At 41.6% G+C, this 24,912-nt stretch overlaps 1 protein-coding gene across 1 annotated transcript; it reads left to right on the top strand.

The window, feature by feature from the left end:
- Positions 1-568: 568 nt before the first annotated feature.
- Positions 569-24,646, top strand: Polr3B (RNA polymerase III subunit RpIII128). The gene is made up of 7 exons (XM_045752748.2): positions 569-1,047; positions 6,638-6,792; positions 10,156-10,328; positions 15,400-15,530; positions 17,104-19,548; positions 22,636-22,865; positions 23,409-24,646. Exons 1-7 carry the CDS (start codon positions 961-963, stop codon positions 23,626-23,628), a joined length of 3,441 nt encoding a protein of 1,146 aa, XP_045608704.1. The 5' UTR covers positions 569-960; the 3' UTR covers positions 23,629-24,646.
- Positions 24,647-24,912: the final 266 nt, after the last annotated feature.

Below are 24,912 nucleotides of genomic sequence, written 5' to 3'. Positions count from 1 at the left end.
CCTAATAGCCAGAACGCACTTCTCAGCCTACTATTCAAGGCCCGATTTGCCTACTAAGCCAAGTTTTCATGAATTAATGTTTTTTCGTCTACCTAACCTACCTAACCTAACCTAACCTAGCTTTTTTTGGCAACCTAACCTAACCTTACCTATAAATATAGGTTAGGTTAGGTTAGGTAGGGTTGGTTAGGTTCGGTCATATATCTACGTTAATTTTAACTCCAATAAAAAAAAATTGACCTCATACATAGAGAAAAGGGTTGCTTTATCATTTCATAAGAAAAAAATTATAGTAAATATATTAATTCAGGAAAACTTGGCTTATTAGGCAAATCGGGCCTTGAATAGTAGGCTGAGAAGTGAGTTCTGGCTACTAGGTACGACATATATATATATATATATATATATATATATAATATATATATAATAAAAATAGATAATATTAATAAAACAATTAAAATTTTTAAATGTACTCTATATATCAAAATGTATTACTTTGAAACCTGTATCAGCCATTAAACAAAAAATTGGGCTACTCTTATTACAAATTCGCTACTTTTAGCAATTTGGATCTGGCAACCCTGGAGTATCCAGCGGCCCACACGTGTACTCATCAGGCAGCTCCTTAACACTCCACAACAACAACATCCAAGCCTCCGCCTCCCTCATCCACATCCTCTAACAGACATTCAGTTCCTCATCCTCCCACCCATCCGTTTCCAAGCACATTGAGTCGGAAATCATTAATTCTGAATCATTTTGGAGGAGGAAACCTGTCGGACCGGCACCCGTAGGACGCCTTGCTGCCTCGTCAGGAGCCTCCAAGGGTCACACAGGACACTGCCAGGAGCTGCTGCTCGTCCCTACAGCAGCAACACACACACTACCATCAAGGAAAGGGAGTGCCTACACGCTGACGTGTAGTGGTTATATTGAGAGAGGTTGTGTTGAGGAGCCGTGATGGGGGAGACAGTGATGGGCAGCCTGGTGCCCGAGTGGGCACACCTCGACCCCAGCACCCTGGGGGCACCCGTAAAGTCTATTGAGGTATGATCTTGACGTTTTAATGAACATAGTCAGGTAAGAGTTTTGCCTAGCTTATGCCGAGGTATTCGCTGGGCTTGGGCCTGGTTTGGTCTCCAAAGTATTCCCTAGGAGCTAGGTCCCATGCTCCATGGTTTCCACTAAGGGACTGGGTTGGCATAGTGGGTCTCTCTAATAACCACAAGCTACACAAGCTTCACAAAGCTTCCTGGCAATACGTTAGTAATGGATAAATATGATAGGTTAGGCTGACCTAACCTTACCTAACCTAACCTAACCGACGCTTGGATCGTCGACTTGATTTGGCGTCACCAGCTCTTTATTTTCGTCTAATTTCTTTATAAAAAGATACTTTTTAAGATTAAAATTGTTTTTTCGTGTAGTACATTCAGCACCAACATTATGAGTAAATATATCATTTATTCATTACTAACGTATTGCCAGGAAGCTTTGTGTAGCTTGTGGTAATTAAACGGACCGCCCATAGTCTCCAAGGACTTGAGCCTGGCATAGTCCCGGAGGTATCCATTACGGGCATAGTTAACTCCCAATGTATGAGGTAGGGGGGCTATGATCTATTGTACTTAGTTTGCGAAGTATCCGCCAAGAGTTCAATCTTGCAAAGTTAAGATGTATATGATAGGTAGGCAACAGAGCTTCAGAGCTATATCAACATAGTGCACTGCTCCATAGATCTGTATGCAAGACCTTGCATGCGGGGGCATAACAATGCAAGTCACCGTTACCAAATTAACATTACCTTGCAGCAGATTGACGAAGGAAATGACCTTAGATTCAGAATGCACCATTCATTAAAAGTTACACAACAAGTGGGAGCAGCAGTAAAAAAAGTTAACCGAACCCTAGGAATAGTCAGGCAAACCTTTGACTTCAACAAAAAGGAAGTACTTGTTCAATTGTATTTTACCTGAATTTACCCCGAGAGCCACTAACATTAGTGGTCTCGACAAGGACAGGAAGCTGCCTGCGTGTAGAAGGTGGCAGGTGGCATTTGCCTTCATGATCTCCTCCAGCTGTACTTTATAAGTTAACATTGGCATTTACAGCTTCGGCAGGTAAGTGGTTCCATGAGTTAATAACCCCTGTGGGTAAACAGTGGTTCCTGTGGTAATAACCCTCAGTCCTATATTGTGGCTTGTTGAGGTTGAAACCATTGTTCCTTGTTTGTATTACATCTGATCTTATGAAAAAATTTTCCGCATCGGCATCCTCCAACTCTTTCAGTACTGTATTTTAAGTTTCAATGAGATCCACCCTGTCATACCTGGTTTGCAGTGTTGTTAGCCCTGTGGCCCTCGACCGTTGCTGATACGTGAGATGACTTGGCTCTGGAATGATTTTTGTTTCTCGATGCTGTATAAATCTGTGGTGTGCTCCCACTTAGATTATTGTATTGACCAGCATGGAGGCCTCGTCATCTCCAAGACAACTACTTTGAAGAAAGTTCAACACTGGGCAACAAAAATAATTCCAGAACTAAATCGATTTTCGTACTAGGAACGACTGAGAGCCACAGGGCTAAAAACATCGCAAACCAGACATGACAGGGGAGATCTCATCAAATCTTTAAAAATACTGAAAAATTTGGAGGCTATTGATCCAAACAATTTCTTCAAAAGATCATGTGCAACACAAACAGTCTACAGTCTCCGTGGTGTAGTGGTAAGACACTCGCCTGGCGTTCCGCGAGCGCTTTGTCATGGGTTCGTATCCTGGCCGGGGAGGATTTACTGGGCGCAAATCCTTAACTGTAGCCTCTGTTTAACTCAACAGTAAAATGTGTACTTGGTTGTAACAACGATTCTTTGCGGCGGGGATCGTATTCCAGGGACCTGCCCGAAACGCTACGCGTACTAGTGGCTGTACAAGAATGTAACAACTCTTGTATATATCTCAAAAAAAAAAAAAAAAAAAAAAAAAACAAGGAGCAGTGGTTTCAAGCTCGACAAGCCACAATTTAGGATTGAGAACAGGAGATTCTTTTTCACCCACAAGGTTAACCCATAGAGCTACCTACCTGCTAAAAGCTGTAAATGCCAAAACTGCTGAATTTTAAAGTCCAACCTGATAAAATCATCAGAATGAATGGGGGGACCTTTGATAAACTGCTGGCTTTCTGTCCTCATTGAGGCCAGAGTTGGTAGCCTTCAGGTAATTAGAAGATTGTAGGGTAGAGTAGCCCTTATTGGGTCCTTAAACATGATCAGTTTTAAAAATGTTGATTTCCTATATTGTTTGGTAAAACATTAAAAAAAAAATAATACGTTCAGCTGTATTTTTACCACAGTAACGTAGTAACGTGTTAATAAGGAAGATCATATGGAAAAAATTACTCAATTTTCAAAATAAAACTGTTCAAAATGAATCATTTTTTTATCTTTGGCAGATTTAAGATTCCTTTAGTTTAAGCTGACACACTGGTAGGCATCTATGAAGAATTAATACACACTAGCTGTAATATGATGTAATTACCTAAGTGTAGTTACAGGATGAGAGCTATGCTCGTGGTGTCCTGTCTTCCCAACACTTTGTCATATAACGCTTTGAAACTACTGACGGTCTTGGCCTCCACCATCTTCTCACCTAACTTGTTCCAACCGTCTACCACTGTTTGCGAAAGTGAATTTTCTTATATTTCTTCGGCATTTGTGTTTAGCTAGTTTAAATCTATGACTTCTTGTTCTTGAAGTTCCAGGTCTCAGGAAATCTTCCCTATTGATTTTATCAATTCCTGTTACTATTTTGTACGTAGTGATCATATCGCCCCTTTCTCTCCCGTATTCTAGTTTTGGCATATTGAATGCCTCTAACCTCTCCTCGTAGCTCTTGTCCTTAAGTTTTGAGAGCCACTTAGTAGCATGTCTTTGCACCTTTTCCAGTTTGTTGATGTGCTTCTTAAGATATGGGCACCACACAACCGCTGCATATTCTAGCTTTGACTGAACAAAAGTCGTGAACAATTTCTTTAGTATATCGCCATCCATGTATTTAAAAGCAATTCTGAAGTTAGAAAGCGTGTTCCTCGCACAATGTTCTTTATGTGGTCCTCGGGTGATACTTTTCTATCTAGAACCACTTCTAGATCTCTTTCTTTATCAGAATTCTTTAAAGATTTCTCATATAATATATAGGTTGTGTGGGGTCTATGTTCTCCTATTCCACATTCCATAACTTGGCATTTATTAACATTAAATTCCATTTGCCAAGTGGTGCTCCATATACTTATTTTGTCCAGGTCTTGTTGAAGGGCATGACAATCATCTAAGTTTCTTATCCTTCTTATTATCCTAGCATCATTAGCAAACATGTTCATATAATTCTGTATACCAACTGGTAGATCATTTATGTAGACAATAAAAATCACTGGTGCAAGAACCCTGTGGAACTCCACTTGTGACATTTCTCCAGTCCGATACATTGCCTCTGATTACTGCCCTCATCTTTCTATCAGTCAGAAAATTTTTCATCCATGTTAGAAACTTACCTGTAACCCCTCCAATATTTTCCAGTTTCCATAACAACCTCTTATGTGGAACTCTGTCGAAAGCCTTTTTTAGGTCCAGATAGATGCAGTCAACCCAACCATCTCTTTCCTGTAAAATCTCTGTGGCTCGATCATAGAAACTGAGTAAATTCGATACACAGAATCTTCCAGACCGAAAACCATACTGTCTGTCTGATATTATATCATTTCTCTCCAGGTGTTCTACCCATTAACACTTTCGCGCTCTCGGCGCTCAAAAAAAAAAAATACCCCAGATGCTTTCGGCACTTCGCGCGCCTACGCGGTAAGACCGAAAAAGTGTACACTCTTTTGACTGTCCTGACAATAATTGAAGGCGCACGTATTTAAATTTGGTATCACTGTGTTCGCAATGAAATTGTCTATAAGAGCATACCTATAAAATGCCGCCCAAGCATAAGGAGTATCAACACCAAATAAAAAACTATGCAGATCACTCGCCGAGAGCGCCAAACAGCAACAAAATGTTTCCACTCTCTTAATGGTTGCGAAGCCTACAGTTGTCCTACATCGCTAATTTTGGTATCATTGGAATCGCAATAAAATTCTCTACACGGACATATGCATATGAATGTTTAATATAGGTAATTGCCCACCCGCAAGAGTGTGTGAAGTGGAGAGTAGTTAGCCGCGAGCGCACTGGCGAAAACACAATCATGCTTGGAAAGTTTATACATTTATACGTTTCCTGACCCTACTTTTCTATGTACGTATTTCTTTTTTATACCAATGTGTTCGCAATAAAATTTTCTATAAGATGAACTGTATAACATTTGTACAAAGCATGTGTAAGAGAAGCGCCAAATATAGAACCACGTCGCTCAGTATGCGTTCGCGGCAGAAACGAACGCATTGTTTTCGTTCGTTTGATGTTTGTCATGTTTATACTTGTTGAAACATTTTATAATTTGTATGACAGTGATCGCAGTAAAATTCCCTACACAGACATATACATAAAACATACAAATATTTCCCACGTGTTGGATATATCAACGGCTAAAGGGAACCCACTGCCACACGCTCGCCACACCCCCAAATATACTCTGTGTATTTTTTTTTTTTACTCATAGAAGTTTATGAGATATAATATTCATTCTGGTACCAGAAAATTCGCAAATAAATTCTCTACAAAACAAAGGTATCCCCATCCATTTCGGTTAAAAAATGGAATTTATAGAAATATTTTTTCGATTGACGAGAAAAGTAGGCAGTTATGCGGAATCGTAAGAAAAACCAGTGACGAGTTATCTCTAATCGAAAGCGCGAAAGTGTTAAGTTTTTATTAGTTTTTCCAATACTTTCACTATTACACTTGTCAGTGATACAGGTCTATAATTGAGGGGTCTTCCCTGTTGACACTTTTGTAGATTGAAACTATGTTAGCCTGTTTCCACACGTCTGCTACGACTCCTGTACACAGGGATGCCTGAAAGATTAGGTGAATTGGAATGCTGACCTCAGATGCACATTGTCTCAGAACCCATGGTGAAACTCCATCTGTGTCCAAATACTAGTGCAGAAAACACCATATTGCTGACAGTAAAAGTTATTTTGTCCATATTACTGCACCTGAGAAACTCTCCACACCAAAAATAAATATCATGCTGCATTGCATATAAAAATCAGATGTTAAGATGACCCAGATGCTTACTGGGTCCCATAATGTGACACTGAATGTAGTAGTGTCTGGTGCCGGTCTTCAAACAGTCTGAGCCTTGGCCTCTAGACTTTTCAGAAGACACACCACCTGACCATTCTCATGATAACTCATCTGTCATAGGCCTAATTTAAATGGTATTCCCCCTTATGTAAGACATCTCTTCTTCTAGTTTAGTTCCCGTGACCCTGTTTTGCATTATTGAGATTTGTTAATCACTTGTCCATTTACATGAATGCATATTTGTGAAATTCAGTTTCTTTTTTATTACACAGATGATGTTATCAAGCTTCAAAATACCATGTACAGTATTGCATATCGGTAAAAAAAATCCATGCATTAACGGTTGTACATTACTGTATTTTAGTGATTTTATTTTATTTTCTCCTTAGGACAAATGGAAATTGGTGCCAGCTTTTCTGCGTGTAAAAGGTCTAGTCAAGCAACATATTGATTCTTTCAATTATTTCATAAATGTAGATATCAAGAATATTGTCAAGGCAAACAGCAGGGTTATAAGTGATGTGGATCCTCTGTTTTATGTGAAGTAAGTTTCTTTGTATCTTTTCTCCTTTGCAAAATCTAAAATCTTTCTCTAGTAACCTACTGTATTCTGTATGTAATTGTTATTCTCTCTCTCTATATATATATAATGTATTTACATTGGCTGTATAGAATGTTTCCAAGTTTCATATAAATTTACCAGCTAGATTAAGGTAAATGTTAACTTCTGAACATCTTCATTAGCATTTAGTCATGTGGATAGTGACTTTATCTGAAGAAATGTATCAATATGTCAGAAAGGGTTCTGAGGCATGGTATCAATAAGCTTAGATATAACATTCTAGTTAAAAAGAAAAGAGGGAAAGCTAGATATGCCATATGACACAAACTATATAGTGTTCAGTGTAAAAGGGATTATGGTAACAGTGAATAATAGAGATCATAAGATAACACGTAATATGGCATATTTCAAAGTGATTCCAATTAGGAATTGGCCAGGTGCTGGTTCGTGGTTTTTGGATGAGTGTTGGGGATTGGTTGTGGAGTTTTGTTTGGCCCTTTGCATGCTTCTTCCCGTGACCTTCCTTGTCCATCTGTGTTATTCGTTCCACGGTGGGACATGGTCCCGTCTTTCGAGATCTTACTTCAGTCTTCTGTGCCTGGGTCTTTTCTTGCCTATGACACTCATTCCTTGACTGTCGTGCAGTGCCTGGCTGAGCCCTTCCATGTACATTGGATTCTCTGTGTGTAGTAGGTTTTGTCCATTTCGTTCCCGATTACTGCCTGTCTTCTTCATTCCTCATATTCCTTCTACACTCTTGTCCCTAGCTGCTGGTGTTTGGACTATCTTTCTGGTCATTTTCTTGCATTTTTCCGTTTTTCCAAATTCCCTGCTACACATTGTTGTGTGTTTTCGTATGTGCTTCTTGGCTCTACTAATGTTCGTGCTAGGTTGGACTTTGTCCATGTTCAGTTCCCTGCTTTTGCACCGCCCCTGTGTTCGGTTATGGCCCTGAGTTTTCTTCTTCTCCTTGTTTGGCACTTCCTGCTTCTGGGTTGCCCTGTATGCAGGTGGATGTGGCTTCCGTTCCTTCTCTCCTGCCCCTGCAGTTTCTTGTTGGGCCGGGAGGTGCTAGGTTTCAGGCCCTGGCTCCGGCCTTTTTCTGTGTGTTCTTTCGGGCTGGGCATTTTTGCTTTCGTGCTGTTCATGTCCTGGTTAGTTCTCCTCATACTGCCTGCTTCGTTCTGCCCTGCTGGGGCTGTGTTTGCCACTCCTGCAGGATGCGGCGTCCCTGTTTTTCCACTTTGCGTTGTGGTTCGTGGTGCTCGCTTCCTCGTTGGCCTCCACTTGGGCCCTGGCTTTTCATTTTTCGTCGCAATTTTGTCCTTGCTGTTTGCGGCGTCTGCGGTTCAGTGTTATTCTGTTGGCGGCTTCTAGTTGTCATCCGTTGTCAGACTTGTTGGTCCTTCTGGGATCCCGGAGGATTGTCTGCTCGCCGGGGTTGGTTCTTTCCTGGCTTGTCGGGTTTGGGTTCCTAGTTTTCTGGCTTACCCTGCCAGTTGGTGCGTTCCTGATCTCGCAGTGTCACTTCTCAAGAGTCTCGTGTCGAAACCACAGTGTCTTCGATCACCTGACGGGCTCGCTAGCATTGGGAAGTTTTTTGTATGGCAGACATTCCGTCTGGTTCCTTGCCGGCTTGGTGTTCGCATCTGAGATTTTCCCACTGCTCCGCCTCTTCCCATGCTCGGTTGGTCCATGGTGGGGCGGGTTCGGTTCTGCCTCGAGTCTCTCACCATCTGTTGGTGTTCAGGTGGCTTCGTTGATGGTATCCCACCTGCATGCTTCATCTCGGCAGCGGTGTGGGTTTTTTTGGCGGTCCTTCCTTTTTCTTGTCCCTTCATAGGTTTGCTGCGTTTTGTTGGCGTGGTCTTGTCCTTCTCTTATGGAGATTCCGGGCCGTCATCTTGCCACATACTGTCGCCTTGTCTCGTGCAGCGCTGGCAGAGCTGTTCCGGGTTGCTTCGGTTTTGGTGTTCCCTCTGCACTAATTTGCAAACTGTCTCTGGTGTGGCTCACTTCCAGCCTGCTCTTGCACCACTTGAGCCATCCTGGTTCTTGGATTGGGTGCTCTCTTCTCTTCTCCTCGGTTTGTTGTGGTCCCTTCGGTTCTGGATTGTTTTCCAAGGCTCTTTTCTTGTCGGCGTTGGCCTCTGGGGGTTGGGTCGGGGTGCTTCATGCTCTCCTCCGGCGCCATTGTTTTGCTGTTTTGGTACATGTGATAGGTTTATTCGCTTGCAACTGTCTCTCTCTCTGGCGAAGACTGACACGACTGCTTTCCGGAGGGGTCCTTGGGTTGTTGGTCAGGACGGGGGTGCATCATGTGTTGTGTTCAGTTGTGGCACTTCCCCGTTCTTTGTGTGCCCACGGTCGCGCATTGGGCTGCTCCAGTTTCTCTTCTTCCCTGTTCCAGGGTTGAGGTTCTCTCGGGTCGTCTGCGGGGTGGTTCGGATCAGCCAGCCTGCAGTCTTTCCCCGTGCCCACGATGTTTGTAGGTTGGCTATGCGTTCCTAAGCTGATGTTCCTGAGCCTTGTCAGGCCTGTGTGGTCTTGGGTTGGTGGTTGTAGCCTTTTGTCTCCGTTTCACGTTGGGGAGGGAGCAACGACCACCTCCCGAGTTAGAGCCCTCTTGTTTTCATCTTTTGGTTGATATCTCCGAGGAGCTGATGGGGCTTTCCCCAGAAAACCAGCGTTGAATGTATGAAACGCCATTTTCTGGACAAGACCCTGAGGCTCCCCGGCAACCCTTCCTCCCTCCGGTCGGCAGTTTTTCGCATGTTTTGATATCCAGCCTCAGAACTGGGTTCTTGGGTAGCCGGCACAAGGGGTCTGGGGCTCCCCCTTCCCCCTCCCTGGGAGGGAGGAGCTGCGCAGAGGGCGACGTGGTGACATCATGCTCGTTAGCTCGTTTTTATTTTGGGAGTTCTGTCCACTAGTTCAGCTCAGTAGAAATTTCTTAACCAGAATAGGGGTTTGTTTTGGAATGCTTACCTTTCTGGGTGCCTGACCCGGTTGATGGCAGACATAGAATGCTTCCAACCACAAGGGGGTTTCTATGGGCCATTGCTCCTCGTGCCTCTGTGAGGGGGCCAGGTATTGGGTAGTGGTCCCCGGTAGGCCTAAAGAACTCCATACACATGACTGATGCCAAAGTTTGACATTAGCAATATCAGCCTGGATAGCTCCGTGGAGCCTCCGGGACTTGCCTAGAAAATGGCGTTTCATTACATTCAACGCTGGTTTTCTAACCCTACTTACTAGACAAAAAAAAAAAGAGGAATACAATTTGTATTAAAATTGGTAAAGCAATCTTTATTTTCATACATATTTACTTATTAAATTTTTCAGGTTCATGGATGTACGTGTTGGTAAGCCAAACATTGAAGAAGGAATGAATATCATCAAAGAAACAGCACCTCACGAATGCCGACTGCGGGACATAACATATTCTGCTCCCATTATGGTAGACGTGGAGTACATGAGGGGAGACCACAGGATATTCAGAAGAGATATTCCAATTGGTCAGTTTATCTTAATTAAGATTTGTACAAAGCCATAGATAACCATTAAAACAAATTTGTATTCTTAAGGTAATGTTCCATGCCCATCACTTGCATAACTATGATTATCTATGCTATGCTCCATGATCGAGTAAGGGTTCTTAACTATTTTTGTCTATTAACCTATTTTCTGTGGAGAGCCCCTTTGGCTCCGCAGAGCTATACCGGGCTGATGTGTATGTAGTAGACCATGGCAACAGTCAATTGAAGGAGTAATAGGCCAACCGGGGACCAGAGCCAGAACCTGGCCCCCCTCAAGAAAAAGCACGAGGAGCAATGGCCTAAAGACACCCCTGTGTAATTGGAAGCAATCTTTTGTCTGCCATCTACTAGGTCAGGCACCCAGAAAGGTAGGAATTAAAAAACAAACTACAGCTGATCACATAATCTGCAAACCGAAAGTCGAACTAGCAACAGAACTCCCCAGTCAAAACAAAGGAAACAAGTATGACGTCACCAAAAATGCCGCCCATCCGTCTGTGCAACCCCACTTCGCCAGGAGGGGGACGAGGGGGGGTTCCAGACCTCCTCGCCGGCAACTCTCCTCAGTTCACAGGCTGTTGTGAGGGCAAATGGTTGATCGACTCTGGCTTCATCCATGCTAAATAGTTGTCTTTGTCCACCCTATCAGTGGCAGCTCTCCACTGCCACTGATTCTGTATCGGTGGAAGCCTTGTGGGTTGATCTTGAGGTTGTCTTGAGATGATTTCGGGGATTTTTAGTGTCCCCGCGGCCCGGTCCTCGACCAGGCCTCCACCCCCAGGAAGCAGCCTGTTACAGCTGACTAACACCCAGGAACCTATTTTACTGCTAGGTAACAGGGGCATAGGGTGAAAGAAACTGCCCATTGTTTCTCGCCGGCGCCTGGGATCGAACACGGGACCACAGGATCACAAGTCCAGCGTGCTATCCGCTCGGCCGACAGGCTCCCTCTGTTCTTGGTCTCCTGTTCCAAGGCTAATAATTCTGGGTTCGTGTGTCTCGGTCAGGTGTCATGTACTCACCCTGATTCCTGCACTTCTCCCTCCATCCTGGTATGTTCCCATGTTTTCTTCTCTCTAGGTAGTTAGCTTCAGGGAGCCAAAAGGGGCTTCCTGGGAGTAAACCAGCATTAAATGTGATGCTCTGCCAGAAATTGGCATTTCCTCAGTGGTTCCCTGTTCCCCCCCCTTCCAGGGTGTGAGGTGAATGCCTACATCTGCCCTAGAACTTTGCTTGGAAATGCCAGCTGGTGATGGGCTACCTCCCCTCGCCACCATAAGAGTGAGGGAGGCAAGGCAAAAGAGCTCGCGCTAGTTTCAAGATATTTTGATCATTTGTTTACATAGTTGGGAGAGTTCTTTTGGCTGGTTTTGAGGCTTCTGCCTTGAATCCAGCAATAATTTGTTTTGACTTGCTGACTTTCTGGTTGCCTTACCCAATGAGGCAGTGAAAATAAATGTCACTGCTTCCTACACCTTTTTGAGGGGGGCTGGCTTCCTGCTCCGGTCCTTGATTGGCCACTAGAACTATGGCTGTGACCCAGTAGATGGTAACCTTCTATCTTGTCCTCTGGGACCGGGCCTGTCCCAGAAATTGATGTTTCATTACATTCAATGCTGGACTTTTTTTTTTTTAAAGATTTTGATACCGTTTATCATGAAGGTTTAGGATTACCACAGCATATCCATGAATCTATAAAATAATAATTAAAATAAACTTAGTTGTTTATGGAAATTCAGCTAAAGCAACTCTAGTAATTAGTTATTATACGGTACAGTGGCACCTCAATTTAAGACTGCCCCTACTTACGAATTTTTCAAGTTACAACGTAAATTTCGTCGGAAAATGTGACTCGACTTATGAATTTTGCCTCAAATAGTGACTTTGTTGATACGCGTATGGGTCGACCAATCACTTGGTTCCTTGTAGCATGGCCGACCCCGCCTCAGTTTACCAGAGCCGCCTTCTTAGTGATGATCGTGCTTGTAAAAAATGTAATTATTTTTGTGCTTTTTTGTTTTTTGAACATAAAAGTAATTACTGTATTATATTATGCCATGGGACTTACGAAAGTCAGTGGTAAGGTTCAGCCAAAGAAAACACATGTGAGGATGACCATAGAGGAAAAACAAGAGATCATTCATAAACATGAAAATAGTATGAGGGTTGTTGATGTAGAGTAGAGGATGTCCCTTCCTCATTTATTTAGAAAATGTGTGCAGTATGGGAAGAATTGCAGTCCCCGTGGCGCAGTGGTAAGACACTCGCTTGGCGTTCTGCAAGCGCTTTGGCCTGGGAGGATTGACCGGGCGCCAATCCTTAACTGTAGCCTCTGTTCATCCAGCAGTGAATAGGTACCTGGTTAAACGATTCGGCGGGGTCGTATTCAGGGGAAATTAGGGTTAAGGACCTGCCCGAAATGATAAGCGTAGTAGTGGCTTTACAAGAATGTAAAAACTCTTGTATATATCAATAAAAAAAAAAATGCAAAGTTTTGCTGAAAAGTGTCACCCAAATAAAGCTGTAGCAGACTGTTGTGTTAACCTTTTTAATGACACTGATGTCTCACTTCAGACAAGTGTTACAGTGTAGGGAAAACAAATGTTGCTAGACAGGTTTTTAGTGAGAAAAACGAGCAGTGAGCCACAAGCAGGTCCTAGTGTGGTATGTGGGCAAAATGTAGGAGAGTACCCCAGAAAAGTCATCACTGCCTGATGGTACTGTATAAAGGAAGGGGACTTCCCTTCCAAACACTAACGCCTCTCCTCCCCACCACCTCACCGTCTTCTATACACCAACATGAGTCCTCATTCAAGGTAAGATAAACATACAGAACTGTATTGTAGCTAGTGCAAAATGAGTGTTATTTGGTATAAAATGTATTTCTAAGTTAATATTTTTGGGGGTGTTAAGTTAATATTTTTGGGGGTGTTCAATGGATTAATTCAATTTACTTTATTTCTTATGGGAAAGTTCGTTTCGACTTACAAATTTTTGACTTACGACCCGTCTTTGGGAACGGATTAAATTCGTAAGTCGAGGCCCCACTGTATAGTAAGTACAGTATATGTGTGTGTGTGTGTGTGTATATATATACTGTATATATATATATATATATATATATATATATATATATATATATATATATATATATATAATAATATATATTTATATATATTTATATTTATATTTATATATTTATATTTTATATATATATATATATATATATATAATATTGATATTGATATTGTGTATCATTCCAAAAATCAAAGGGTTTTCAAAAAATATAATGTGCAGAAAAGCCAAATGTGTGTGATGTGAAGGGCTAATAATGCTAAGGCATGGGTGACTGGGCAATTTTTTACCGAGTGGGTGAATGAAGTGGTTTGCCCTGCCATAAAAAAATATCTGCAGGAGAAAAGGTTGCCACTCAAGGCCCTGCTCCTCAACAATGCTCCTTCTCATCCTCCAGGCTTGGAAGATGCATTGTTGGACAAATTTAATTTTGTTACAATGAAATTCCTTCCTCCTAACACCACTCCTCTAATTCAGCCTATGGACCAGAAAATCATATCCAATTTTACGAAACTTTATAAAAGGGCATCTTTCCGTAAATGTTTCGAAGTGACTGATCCCACAAACCTCACCTTCAAAGATTTCTGAAAAAAACATTTTAGCATTTGTAGTGCTCATTGACAAAGCTCATTGACAAAGCCTGGCAAGAAGTGACTCAAAGGAACCTGATCTCTGGCTGGAGAAAATTGTGGCCTGAATGTGTTTCAGAACTAGACTTTGAGGGATTTGAGTTTGGACCTGAAGTGCCTATTGTTGAGGAAATTGTTACTTAGGGCTAAAAATTGGGCTGGGAGTTGGCTGGTGCTGATGTGGAGGAGTTGGTGGAGGAACCCAGCGAAGAACTGACCACCGAAGAACTCCTGGCCCTTCACAATGAGCAGCAACAAGCAGCAGCTGAGGAAATGTCTTCAGGGGAGGAGGAAGCAGTAGAGAATGTCCCTTCGTCAACAATTTGGAAGTGGTGGGAAGAAATGCAAACTTTTGTTGAAAACTCGCCCAGAGCAAGCTGTAGTAAGCCGTTGCCTTAACCTTTTTAATGACAATGTGATGCCTCACTACAGACAAGTGTTACAATGAAGGAAAGAACAATCCACTATGGATCTTTTTTTTTTTTTTGTGAGAAAATCAAGCAGTGAGCACAAGCAGGTCCTAGTGGCATGCTGGCAAAACATGCCAGAGTGTGTACCCCCAGAGAAGTCTTTCACTTACCTGGTTGATACCTGGTTGATGGGGTTCTGGGAGTTCTTCTACTCCCCAAGCCCGGCCCGAGGCCAGGCTCGACTTGTGAGAGTTTGGTCCACCAGGCTGTTGCTTGGAGCGGCCCGCAGGGCCACGTACCCACCACAGCCCGGCTGATCCGGAACTTCTCTTAGAAAACCGTCCAGTTTTCTCTTGAAGATGTCCACGGTTGTTCCGGCAATATTTCTTATGCTCGCTGGGAGGACGTTGAACAACCGCGGACCCCTGATGTTTATACAGTGCTCTCTGATTGTGCCTATGGCACCTCTGCTCTTCACTGGTTCAATCTTGCATTTTCTTCCATATCGTTCACTGCCTGATGTTATAATGGAAGGGGACTCCCTTTCCAAACGCAACACCTCTCCTCCTCACCATCTTCCATATGCCAATAAGAGTCATCAGTAAAGGTAAGTAATAACTTGTACATACTTTAGTACTGAAGATTTGGGTGAATTAGGTATAAAATTGACTTTGAAGTTAATTTTTTTGGGAGTCTGGAACGGATTAATTCATTTTATATTATTCCTTGTGGGGAAATTCGCTTCGGTTTACTAATATTTGACTTATGAGCCATCTCTGGGTACACATGAAATTCGTAAGCTGAGGTACCACTGTGTGTGTGTGTGTGTGTATATTTATATTTATATTGTATGTGTTTACATATTTAATTGATCAGCAACAAATTTGTTTAAACACTTATTGTTCCTAGTAATAGTGCCTAATTATTTGTCTGCAGGGCGCATGCCAATCATGCTGCGTTCGTCAAACTGTGTGCTGTCAGATTGTCGCACGCACACTGAGCTGGCTAAGTATAACGAATGTCCTCATGACCCTGGTGGCTACTTCATCGTTAAAGGGCAGGAAAAAGTAAGTTACCATAATTATCTGTTGTAAAAACACTGAATTAAAAGCTGCTTATAAAATAATTAGGAGTATTACACTAGCAACAAAATTTAATTTTGAATCTGCCTTGAAAGCTACAGCATATTCATGAGAGATAGAGGACTAGAACATCTATCCCTCCCTTTATTTCTTTCGAAGATAGAAACTTTTGAGAGTAGTACAGGAATTGAATGCTTTCCAGGTTTATTGTAAATAAAAAATAATCTAGAAAAGTATGTATTTTGATTTGTTGCCAATTTATATACAACAAAAATTACCTAATATCTGTCAAATTTACCTTCCCAGTATTTTGGTTGAATTCTGTTTGCAACTTTGGGGTATTATTTTATTGTTGTTAATACATTGCTCTAGGACTTCCCAAGAGTCGATTTCTAGGGAAGAAATTGACTCAACGATTTTACACAAGGCAATTTCCTCAATTTATGAGGAAATTGCCTCGTGTAAAGTCTTCCTTAGATAGCTCAGTTTTATCAAGTGTCTAGGCTTTATTTAGTCACTTTAAAAAGTCAATATGGTAATGGGTATACCCCCTTCCCCTAAGCCCTCCCACTCATCCCTCTTTCACTCCTCTTCTTCTACCCTCTACCTTTCTCCTTCTCTGAGCTTTCTAACATTTCTTAGGTGACCAAGATCACAATCTCTATTTTTTGTGCTAAATAGCTCTTATGTGTTAAGAGTGCTTGGCTTTAGCCTGTGACCCTCCCACAATCAGTCAGTACTACTTCAGTTAACAAATTATTTAAAAACAAATAATGTCGAATATTACTTAACCCTTGGACAGCAGCTATGGAGAAATGGTCATACATTAGTACAAACTGTACATACATACATACATATATTACCCGCTTATGCACAAAATATAAATGTACTTATGTCCAAAATATAATTTTTTATAGAATTTTTAATTTGTATGCAAAATTGAAGAAAAACATGAAAATAGGTGAATATTTATTGTTTCACATGGAGGAGGCGCTTTATAAGGCTGTGTCTGGAACCTGTCAATGCCTGGTGCTTGACTTTTCCGACACTTCCTGTTTTATCCACGGATGTTTCACTGATTGTTTTATCAATTGTTTTTCTTTATTTACATCAACAGAGGGCTATTATATCTATTTGCATCATACATGTAAAACCCAGACAATAATTGTTCAACTCTTCATATAACGATGTCTGCATTACCCTGTGAATCGGCTATTGACGATGTCCACCATCCAAGGGTTAAATTACAATTATAAAATTGAAATACACATATTGTATGGCCTAATAGTTTATCAAAAATACTATGATATTTATTTTAAACACCTTCACACTTTAAGGAGCCAGTCAGTACTTTAAGACAGAAATAGATCACGTTCTCTCATTAATTGTTTGGGTTACATAATATTTTTGCTTGCTAATTATCATGTGCAGTATTGCAGCACTGTTATTAATCAAAAGTTTAGGAATAGTTTTCTTTAACCCACAGCCCATGTAAATGATACAGTAATGCATAGTGATTAATAATTATATATTCTTAATTGTGCATTTATTTTAATAGGTAATCCTCATCCAAGAGCAGTTGTCGAAGAATCGTATGATTGTTGAAGAAGACAAGAAAGGTGGCCTCACGTGCCAAGTAACCTCGTCTACTCATGAGAAAAAGTCTCGTACAAATGTCATAATGAAAAATGGGAAATACTACCTTAAACACAATACCTTAACTGAAGATGTTGCTATTGGCATTGTTTTTAAAGCCATGGGAGTTGCTAGTGACCAGGAAATTGTTCAAATGATTGGAACAGAGGACCGGATAATGACCTCTTTTGCTGCATCGCTTGAGGAATGTGCAAGATTAAATGTATATACGCAGATACAAGCGCTTAAATTTATGGGAAACAAAGTACGTCAGAAAAGATTTTTTGATCGTGGCCCTAAAAAGTCTTCTGTTGACGAAGCAAGAGATTTACTCGCTACCACAATTTTAGCTCATGTTCCTGTTGAAAAATTTAACTTTAAAATGAAATCAATATATTTGGCTTTGATGGCCAGGCGTGTGATTGAGGCTCAAGGGGACACCAGGACTGTTGATGATCGTGACTACTATGGAAATAAACGATTAGAGCTAGCAGGATCACTTATCTCTCTTCTATTTGAAGACTTGTTCAAAAAATTTAATTCTGATTTGAAGAAAAAAGCAGATATTATTCTAGGTAAAAAGGGAAAAGTTTCTCAGTTTGATGCCGTTCAGTACATGCAATCTAGCCAAGATGCTATAACCAATGGCCTAGAAGTAGCCATATCAACAGGCAACTGGACTATCAAAAGGTTCAAGATGGAGAGACAAGGAGTGACTCAGGTACTTGCAAGATTGTCATATATATCTGCCTTGGGTATGATGACTCGTGTGAATTCACAGTTTGAGAAAACGCGTAAAGTTAGTGGTCCAAGGTCTCTCCAACCTTCTCAGTGGGGAATGGTTTGTCCCTCCGACACTCCAGAAGGAGAGTCATGTGGCCTTGTGAAAAACTTGGCTCTAATGACACACATTACTACAGAAGTGGATCCTGAACCAATTATTGAGCTTGCTTTCAACTGTGGTGTTGAGGATATTAACCTGCTATCAGGAGAAGAACTGTCAAATAGAGATGTTTTTCTGGTTTTCCAGAATGGTAATATCATTGGTGTAACAAGAGATCACAAGAGAGTTGTGAGAGTGTTTCGTGCCATGCGACGCAACTCTGTTATTAGTGGGTTCGTGTCAATTTACACCCATTATAAGCATCGTTGTGTTTATATAAGCTCAGATGGAGGACGGCTTTGCCGGCCTTACATTATTGTTGATAATCAACGACTTACTGTCACAGAAGATCACATTATGAGACTGACTCGTGGGTTGATGGCATTTGATGATTTCCTCTATGAGGGTTTAGTTGAATATCTTGATGTAAATGAAGAAAATGATTCAAGTATAGCTATGTATGAAAATGAAATTGGACCCAAAACAACTCACATGGAAATTGAGCCATTTACTATTTTGGGAGTGTGTGCTGGACTGATCCCATATCCTCACCATAACCAGAGTCCTCGTAACACCTATCAGTGTGCTATGGGTAAACAAGCTATGGGCACTATTGGCTACAACCAGAGAAATCGGATTGACACCTTATTATATAATCTTGTTTACCCTCACAAACCTCTTGTGAAAACAAGGCCTATTGAGCTTATAAATTTTGAGCATCTTCCAGCAGGACATAATGCAATGGTGGCTGTAATGAGCTATTCAGGTTATGACATTGAAGATGCCATTGTTATTAATAAGGCATCGCTTGACCGAGGTTATGGCCGCTGTATTGTGTACAGAAATGCAAAGTGTTCTGTCAAGCGTTATGCAAACCAAACTTCAGACAGAGTTCAGGGGCCACTGATGCAAGTTCTTGAGGGAGGTAAACAAAAGCCAATCTGGAAGCATGAAACGCTTGACAGTGATGGCTTAGCAGCTGTTGGAGCAGCTGTTCTTCCCAGACAGGTGCTTATCAATAAGCAAATGCCTACTGTTACACAGTTGTCATATACTGATGAGCAAGCTCCCAGGCAGGTAGAGTTTCGGGATACACCAGTTGTACACAAGGGACCAGGTTCTATATATGTTGAAAAAGTTATGTTGTCAGCAGATCAAGATGAATTCAACTTGATAAAAATTCTCCTTAGACAAACTCGTCGACCAGAGATTGGGGACAAGTTTTCATCTCGGCATGGCCAGAAGGGCGTGACGGGTCTTATAGTACAGCAAGAAGACCTTCCTTTCTCTGATCAAGGACTTTACCCAGATATGATTATGAACCCTCATGGGTTCCCATCTAGAATGACTGTGGGAAAACTAATGGAACTTTTGGGTAGTAAAGCAGCTGCTCTTGAAGGAAAGTTCAATTATGGAACAGCATTTGGTGGAACACCAGTAAAGGAAATTATGGAAGAGCTAGTCAGACACGGATACAATTATCAAGTGAGTACTGTAGTCTGTATTATAAAATAAGGTGAGATCTATAAAACTAACATTATTCAGGTCATCTCATTATACTGAAGTGCACAATTTAAAATTGTTCTCTTTATAAGATATGGTCCAAATTGTTATACTGTACTGTTCTTTACTTTTAACTCACAGTTGGAGAATTTTAAATCCTGATTACAAATAATTTTGAGGATTTCAAACCAACTGACTTATACACATGATGCAGTAACTTCATTATTTTTTACAGCATTAAACAGCATTCTACTAACTCCATACTTTGCTCATCACTCTCTACAGCCCTTCTCTATTTACTGTACTATGTACAGTACTTAAAATCTCACATGCTTTATAAGATGTCTTGGTTCAAATATCTGATCTACACACCCTCTTTCACCACAGAATCTACCTTGTTCATTGATAATTCTCTGTAATCTGATTACTTTCCTGCCATGCACTTTGATTACACTCGGGGGAACTAATGCCTCTAAAATACTTCTCACTGCATTCTCATTTATTTTTGATAAAGTGGCACAGTCACGGCTAATTTCTGCTGAGAGCTCCTTGTGGCTCCCTGAAGCTACAGAGCTGATAGTGACAAACTACTGGCTGCCATAAGTTGCAGAATTCTTTTAGGCCTTCTGGGGACCACGAGCCAGAACCTGGCCCCCCTCTAAAAAGGCTCGGGAAGCTGTGGCACTGATCAAATTGTCAGTGAATTTTAATAATGTCCATCATCACTGGAAAAGGACCCACAACAGATCACTGTTGGTCAAAAGGAAATATTGATGCCTCAACAATGTAAACAAATGATTGAAAAGTTATGAAACTAGCGCACGCTCGTTCGCTGCACTTCCCCCCTCCTTGCTTGGGGAAGGAGGGAGGCAGACCATGTCAACCAGCTGTTCCATCCTCAGTTCTTCCTGATGGTAGACTGTGTGAGGTGTCCTCTTTATCACTCTGGTTCCCATGTTCTGTTTCACCTAATTGATGGTTTTTGCCTCTGAGGCTGTTCCAATACAAGTTTGTGCTGTGCAAGTCTGGAGTATAGTGTTTGGATCTGCATGTGCATAGGGTTTTCTTGCCCGTGTGCTGCCAGTCCTCTTCCCTGGAGTGTTTGGGGTTTGCTTCCTTAGAGGGGTTCCTCGTTTGTGGTGGTCCTCGCCCTGGGTAAGTCGGCTTGTTTTTGGTGTTTTGTCTTCCCTGGGGTCAGAAGCGAGTCTTGGCTGGCAGAGTGCATTGGAATTTGCGCAACCTTCGCATGGCATGCTGAGGTCGGTTTTCTCAGCCTTCGGAGAGCTAGGTTGGTCTACTTATACCTATTTCAGGATCTATCCAACACTTCCCTTCCTCTTTAATTCTAAAATAAGACTTACCTTCATTAAAAAAAAGTGGGGGGAAGGGGGGACCTGTTGCATAAATGGGTTTCAGTGTAGGAATCCCAGTGCCTGGGATTCCTACATAGCCATCCTATACAGTCCCTGGAAAACCCCTGTGGGTTCGGTGGTCCACTGGACGTCCCTGCTGAATCTGCACTAACGAGTTCTAGAGTTGTGCATTGTCTTTGCCACATGGCGATGCTCATACCTTTCTGCCTCAGCATGCTGCTTACTCGGTCAGTAACACTCGATCCTGAGTCGTGTGGAACTTGTTCTCTGCGTGTTGCTCTAACAGTCCCGTGTGGTGATGATCAGGGTTTTCAGGAAGTGACCGCTTTCCGCTTGAGGTCGTTCCAACAACTTCTTTTCATTTGGTTCCCGGCTTTTTCTGTTTTCGAATTGGAATTTTCCAGGTCTCTGGTTCTTCCTCGCTCTGTTTGGGGTGAATTGGTGCTTTCCTTGCCCTCTTTTTGGATGACCCAATTGTTTCTGGTTTGTCTTGTCCTCAAATCAGGTGCTTGTCTCCTTACCTGAACATCTTGGACACATCCTGGCATGCCCAGATATATCTATCTGGGGTTCAGGGATAGGTTAGCTTTGTATTGGGGGCAACAGGTTCTCGTTTTTGGGTCCTCCCGTTCGGCCTGGGTTTCAGGTGCTGCGTGTTTGGTGTTTGAACCTGGCCGTTTTCCCATGGCACTGCCTCTTTCGGTCGGTTTGGTGATGTACCTTGCCGGTTCCGCCTTCTTTGAGCATCATGTTTGGAGTTTCTGATGCATGTTGATCGTCATCTATATGGTGATCGTGTGGCTGGGGTCTTGGTGTCCTACCTGCGGTCCTCCACTTTGCAACAGTATGAAGTCTCGTGGAATGCTTTCCGCTACTTCCTCTCTCCCTTTGTCATTGCTCTTCGGGGTCTGTTTTGGTTCTCCTCTCTTTTCTTTCTGGGCTTTTTCTGGTTCAGCTGCTTATGCAGACTACTGTCGCTTCGTATCATCTGGTGCTGGCGGAGCCACTCCTTTTTGCGTTTGGGGGTGAATGCTTCCTTGGCCCCCCATTTCATAAGCTTTCTCAGGCACACTGTCACATCCAGCCTGCTTGGTCTTTGGACCGTGTTCTTTTCTTTTCTTTTCCTTCTTTCTGCTTGTTTTGCAGTGTCCCTTTTGGTCCAAGATTGTTTTCTTAAGATTTTGGCACTTGGTCTCCCTCACCTCCAGTTGTCACATGGGCAAGCTTCATGCTCTCCTGCAGCACTGGGGTGTTTGTTCCTTCAGTCCTGGAAGTCATTTTGTTCATCTGCAGCCAGCTCCTATTCTGCCGAAGAATGAATCAGATGGCTTCCTTAGGGGGGTCCATTGGTGTTTGAAGCTTGGTTGGTTCGCTCGATGGTGCATTATAATCTTTATCTGGTGGCAGTATTTTGCCACTACCTTTGTGCCCATGCTTCTTCTTTGGTGGACTCTTTGTGACTTTGTCTGCTTTCCCCTGGATCCCTGTTCCAGGGCTCTGTTTCTCAAGTTGTCCGCAGTGCGTAATTAAGGGCGAGAGACAAAAAATTCAAAATGCTCGGAGAACTGGAATTCTAAGAGCTGATATAGATCTAATTCTAATTAGTTCATTCAAGTTAAGTTACACTGTTTTTACTTCTCTCAAGATGTCCTATGGATAATATTCTAACTGATCATGGACTTAACATTTTTTACAGGGCAAGGATATTCTGTACAGTGGCACCAGTGGTGAAGCTTTGACTGGCTACATCTTCTTTGGTCCAGTGTACTATCAGAAACTGAAGCACATGGTCATGGACAAAATGCATGCCCGTTCCAGAGGCCCTCGTGCTGTGTTGACACGACAGCCCACTGAGGGACGTGCTCGCGATGGAGGCCTGAGGTTGGGGGAGATGGAGCGAGATTGCTTGATTGGCCATGGTGCTAGGTGAGAACCATCATTTAACATTGTCTTCTTAATGACCAAAGCTGACCACAGTAATTTCTAAACCTTTGCAATTTTTGCAGCTCTTGTATCACAGTACAGTATTGTAATTTTTCTCTATAATCTTATTAAATTTATTAAACTGGATATTTAGGAACTTGAAAACATTTTATTAGTAGTGCTAATAAGAAAGCTCAATGAAGGTAGCCATAAAGCTACAAAAGGAATGCTTGTTCTCCTTCTTGTATAACATTACAATGTGCTAATGAAGCTCTCAATGTGCCCTCTTCCTATGGACAGTTCCTAATTCTATGAATTAACTGTGTCATCCTTTGTTGTATACATTCAAGTGAATTTGTTCACTTCACCAAAAACTGAATTGTACAATGTAAACGGGCCTAACAAGGGTAAGATAACATTAGATGTCTTATTGCTAACACTTTTGAGTAAGAATCCAAGTACCCCATTTGCTTTATTTTGAACACTTGTATAATGATAATCTAGATATTATTGTCATTGCACTGAATACATTTTCCCCTCCTACAGCATGCTGCTGCTGGAACGCTTGATGATCTCGTCTGATGCGTTTGACATAGATGTGTGCAACTCTTGTGGCCTGTTGGGATACTCGGGCTGGTGTCATTATTGTCGCTCCTCGGCAAATGTCTCTTCTATTCGTATCCCGTATGCTTGTAAACTTTTATTTCAAGAATTACAGTCAATGAACATAGTGCCTCGATTAAGACTGGAGAATTATTGCACTTGAGAAGCACACCGATATTTTGTTATATTTTAGTCCTTATAGTGTGGCCATCGGAAAGTAGTGTCTTAATGAGTAAACAATTATTTGTTTACACATTGATGTGTAGATTATTATTTTTACTCACTTTATCTTATGAAATGGTAAATCTGTATGCTAAAGTATGAATTTCAAAAAATAATCCAAGCATAGAAGACTTATATGTTGGTGATTGATTGATTGATGAAGATTAAGTCACCCAAAAGGTGGCACGGGCATGAATAGCTCGTAAGTAGTGGCCCTTTTGAGCCATCACCAGTATCAATAGATGATACTGGAGATCTGTGGAGGTGCAACTGCACTCTGCGTGACGGGAGATGTCTTCCATGAATGTGCCCAAGATGACGATTAAGCCATCCAAAAGGTGGCACGGGCATGAATACCCCGCAAGTGGTGGCCCTTTTGAGCCATTACCAATATCAAGAGCTGATACTGGAGATCTGTGGAGGTGCAACTGCACCCTGCGTGACGGGAGATGTCTCCCGTGTATATGTTGGTCCCAGATAAGTGCTATAGACATAATATGAAGATGGGAGACTCAAATCTGAAGGCCATGTGACTACAAATTATGACTAGCAAATCAAGAGTTAAACTTGCCACTGTATCAGTGGTTAATATTAAATAACAAATTAGAATTACTGTAATCATCTTTCCTATCTTTTTAAGAACATAAGGAAAATGCAGAAGGCCTATATATATGTATATAAGTATGTATATATGTATGTATATATGTATGTATGTGTGTATGTATATATGTATGTATATGTTTATGTATGTGTATGTCTAACTTATGCTTGAAATCAAGTGTTAAACTGATTTGAGTAGTGTGGGGGCAAGTTACATAATGCCTGGAAATGGAGTTAATTTTTTGCGTGCTCTAGATTATTCTATTGAATCTTGAGCACAAATAGAAAAGGTGATAGAATGGTAATTAGAATGTAATGTTATGTAACATTTAACAAATTAAAAGTATTTTTTATAATAAGGGTTTTAATTTAACTTAAATCTCGGATGTGCTAAACAAAATAAAGTGGTAAGCCGTATGCTTATCACTTATCACAAGGAGAAAATGCAAAAATCCATGTATACTATAGCGCCACTTGTGTTGGCATGGTGATGTGGGCATTAGTCATAATGCTTTGCATGACCATATAATCATTTTAATTGTTCTATCACACTTTTGAGCAAAGCCACAAATGTTGCTCCCCCAAGAGTCATATCAGTGACATGGGTGAACCCGTGGCTAATATG

Source organism: Procambarus clarkii, chromosome 48 (genome assembly GCF_040958095.1).
Source record: "Procambarus clarkii isolate CNS0578487 chromosome 48, FALCON_Pclarkii_2.0, whole genome shotgun sequence".
NCBI lineage: Eukaryota > Metazoa > Arthropoda > Malacostraca > Decapoda > Cambaridae > Procambarus > Procambarus clarkii.
The sequence above is the reverse complement of the archived record's forward strand: the minus strand, read 5'-3'. Positions and strand labels throughout refer to the sequence as shown.

What these genes read in the sequence shown, in the direction of transcription:
- Polr3B (XM_045752748.2), top strand. Translation starts at nt 961, where the DNA reads ATGGGGGAGACAGTGATGGGCAGCCTGGTGCCCGAGTGGGCACACCTC. An exon ending in CACCCGTAAAGTCTATTGAG is followed by an intron (nt 1,048 to 6,637) that starts GTATGATCTTGA and finishes TTTTCTCCTTAG; the next exon opens with GACAAATGGAAATTGGTGCC. An exon ending in GATCCTCTGTTTTATGTGAA is followed by an intron (nt 6,793 to 10,155) that starts GTAAGTTTCTTT and finishes TAAATTTTTCAG; the next exon opens with GTTCATGGATGTACGTGTTG.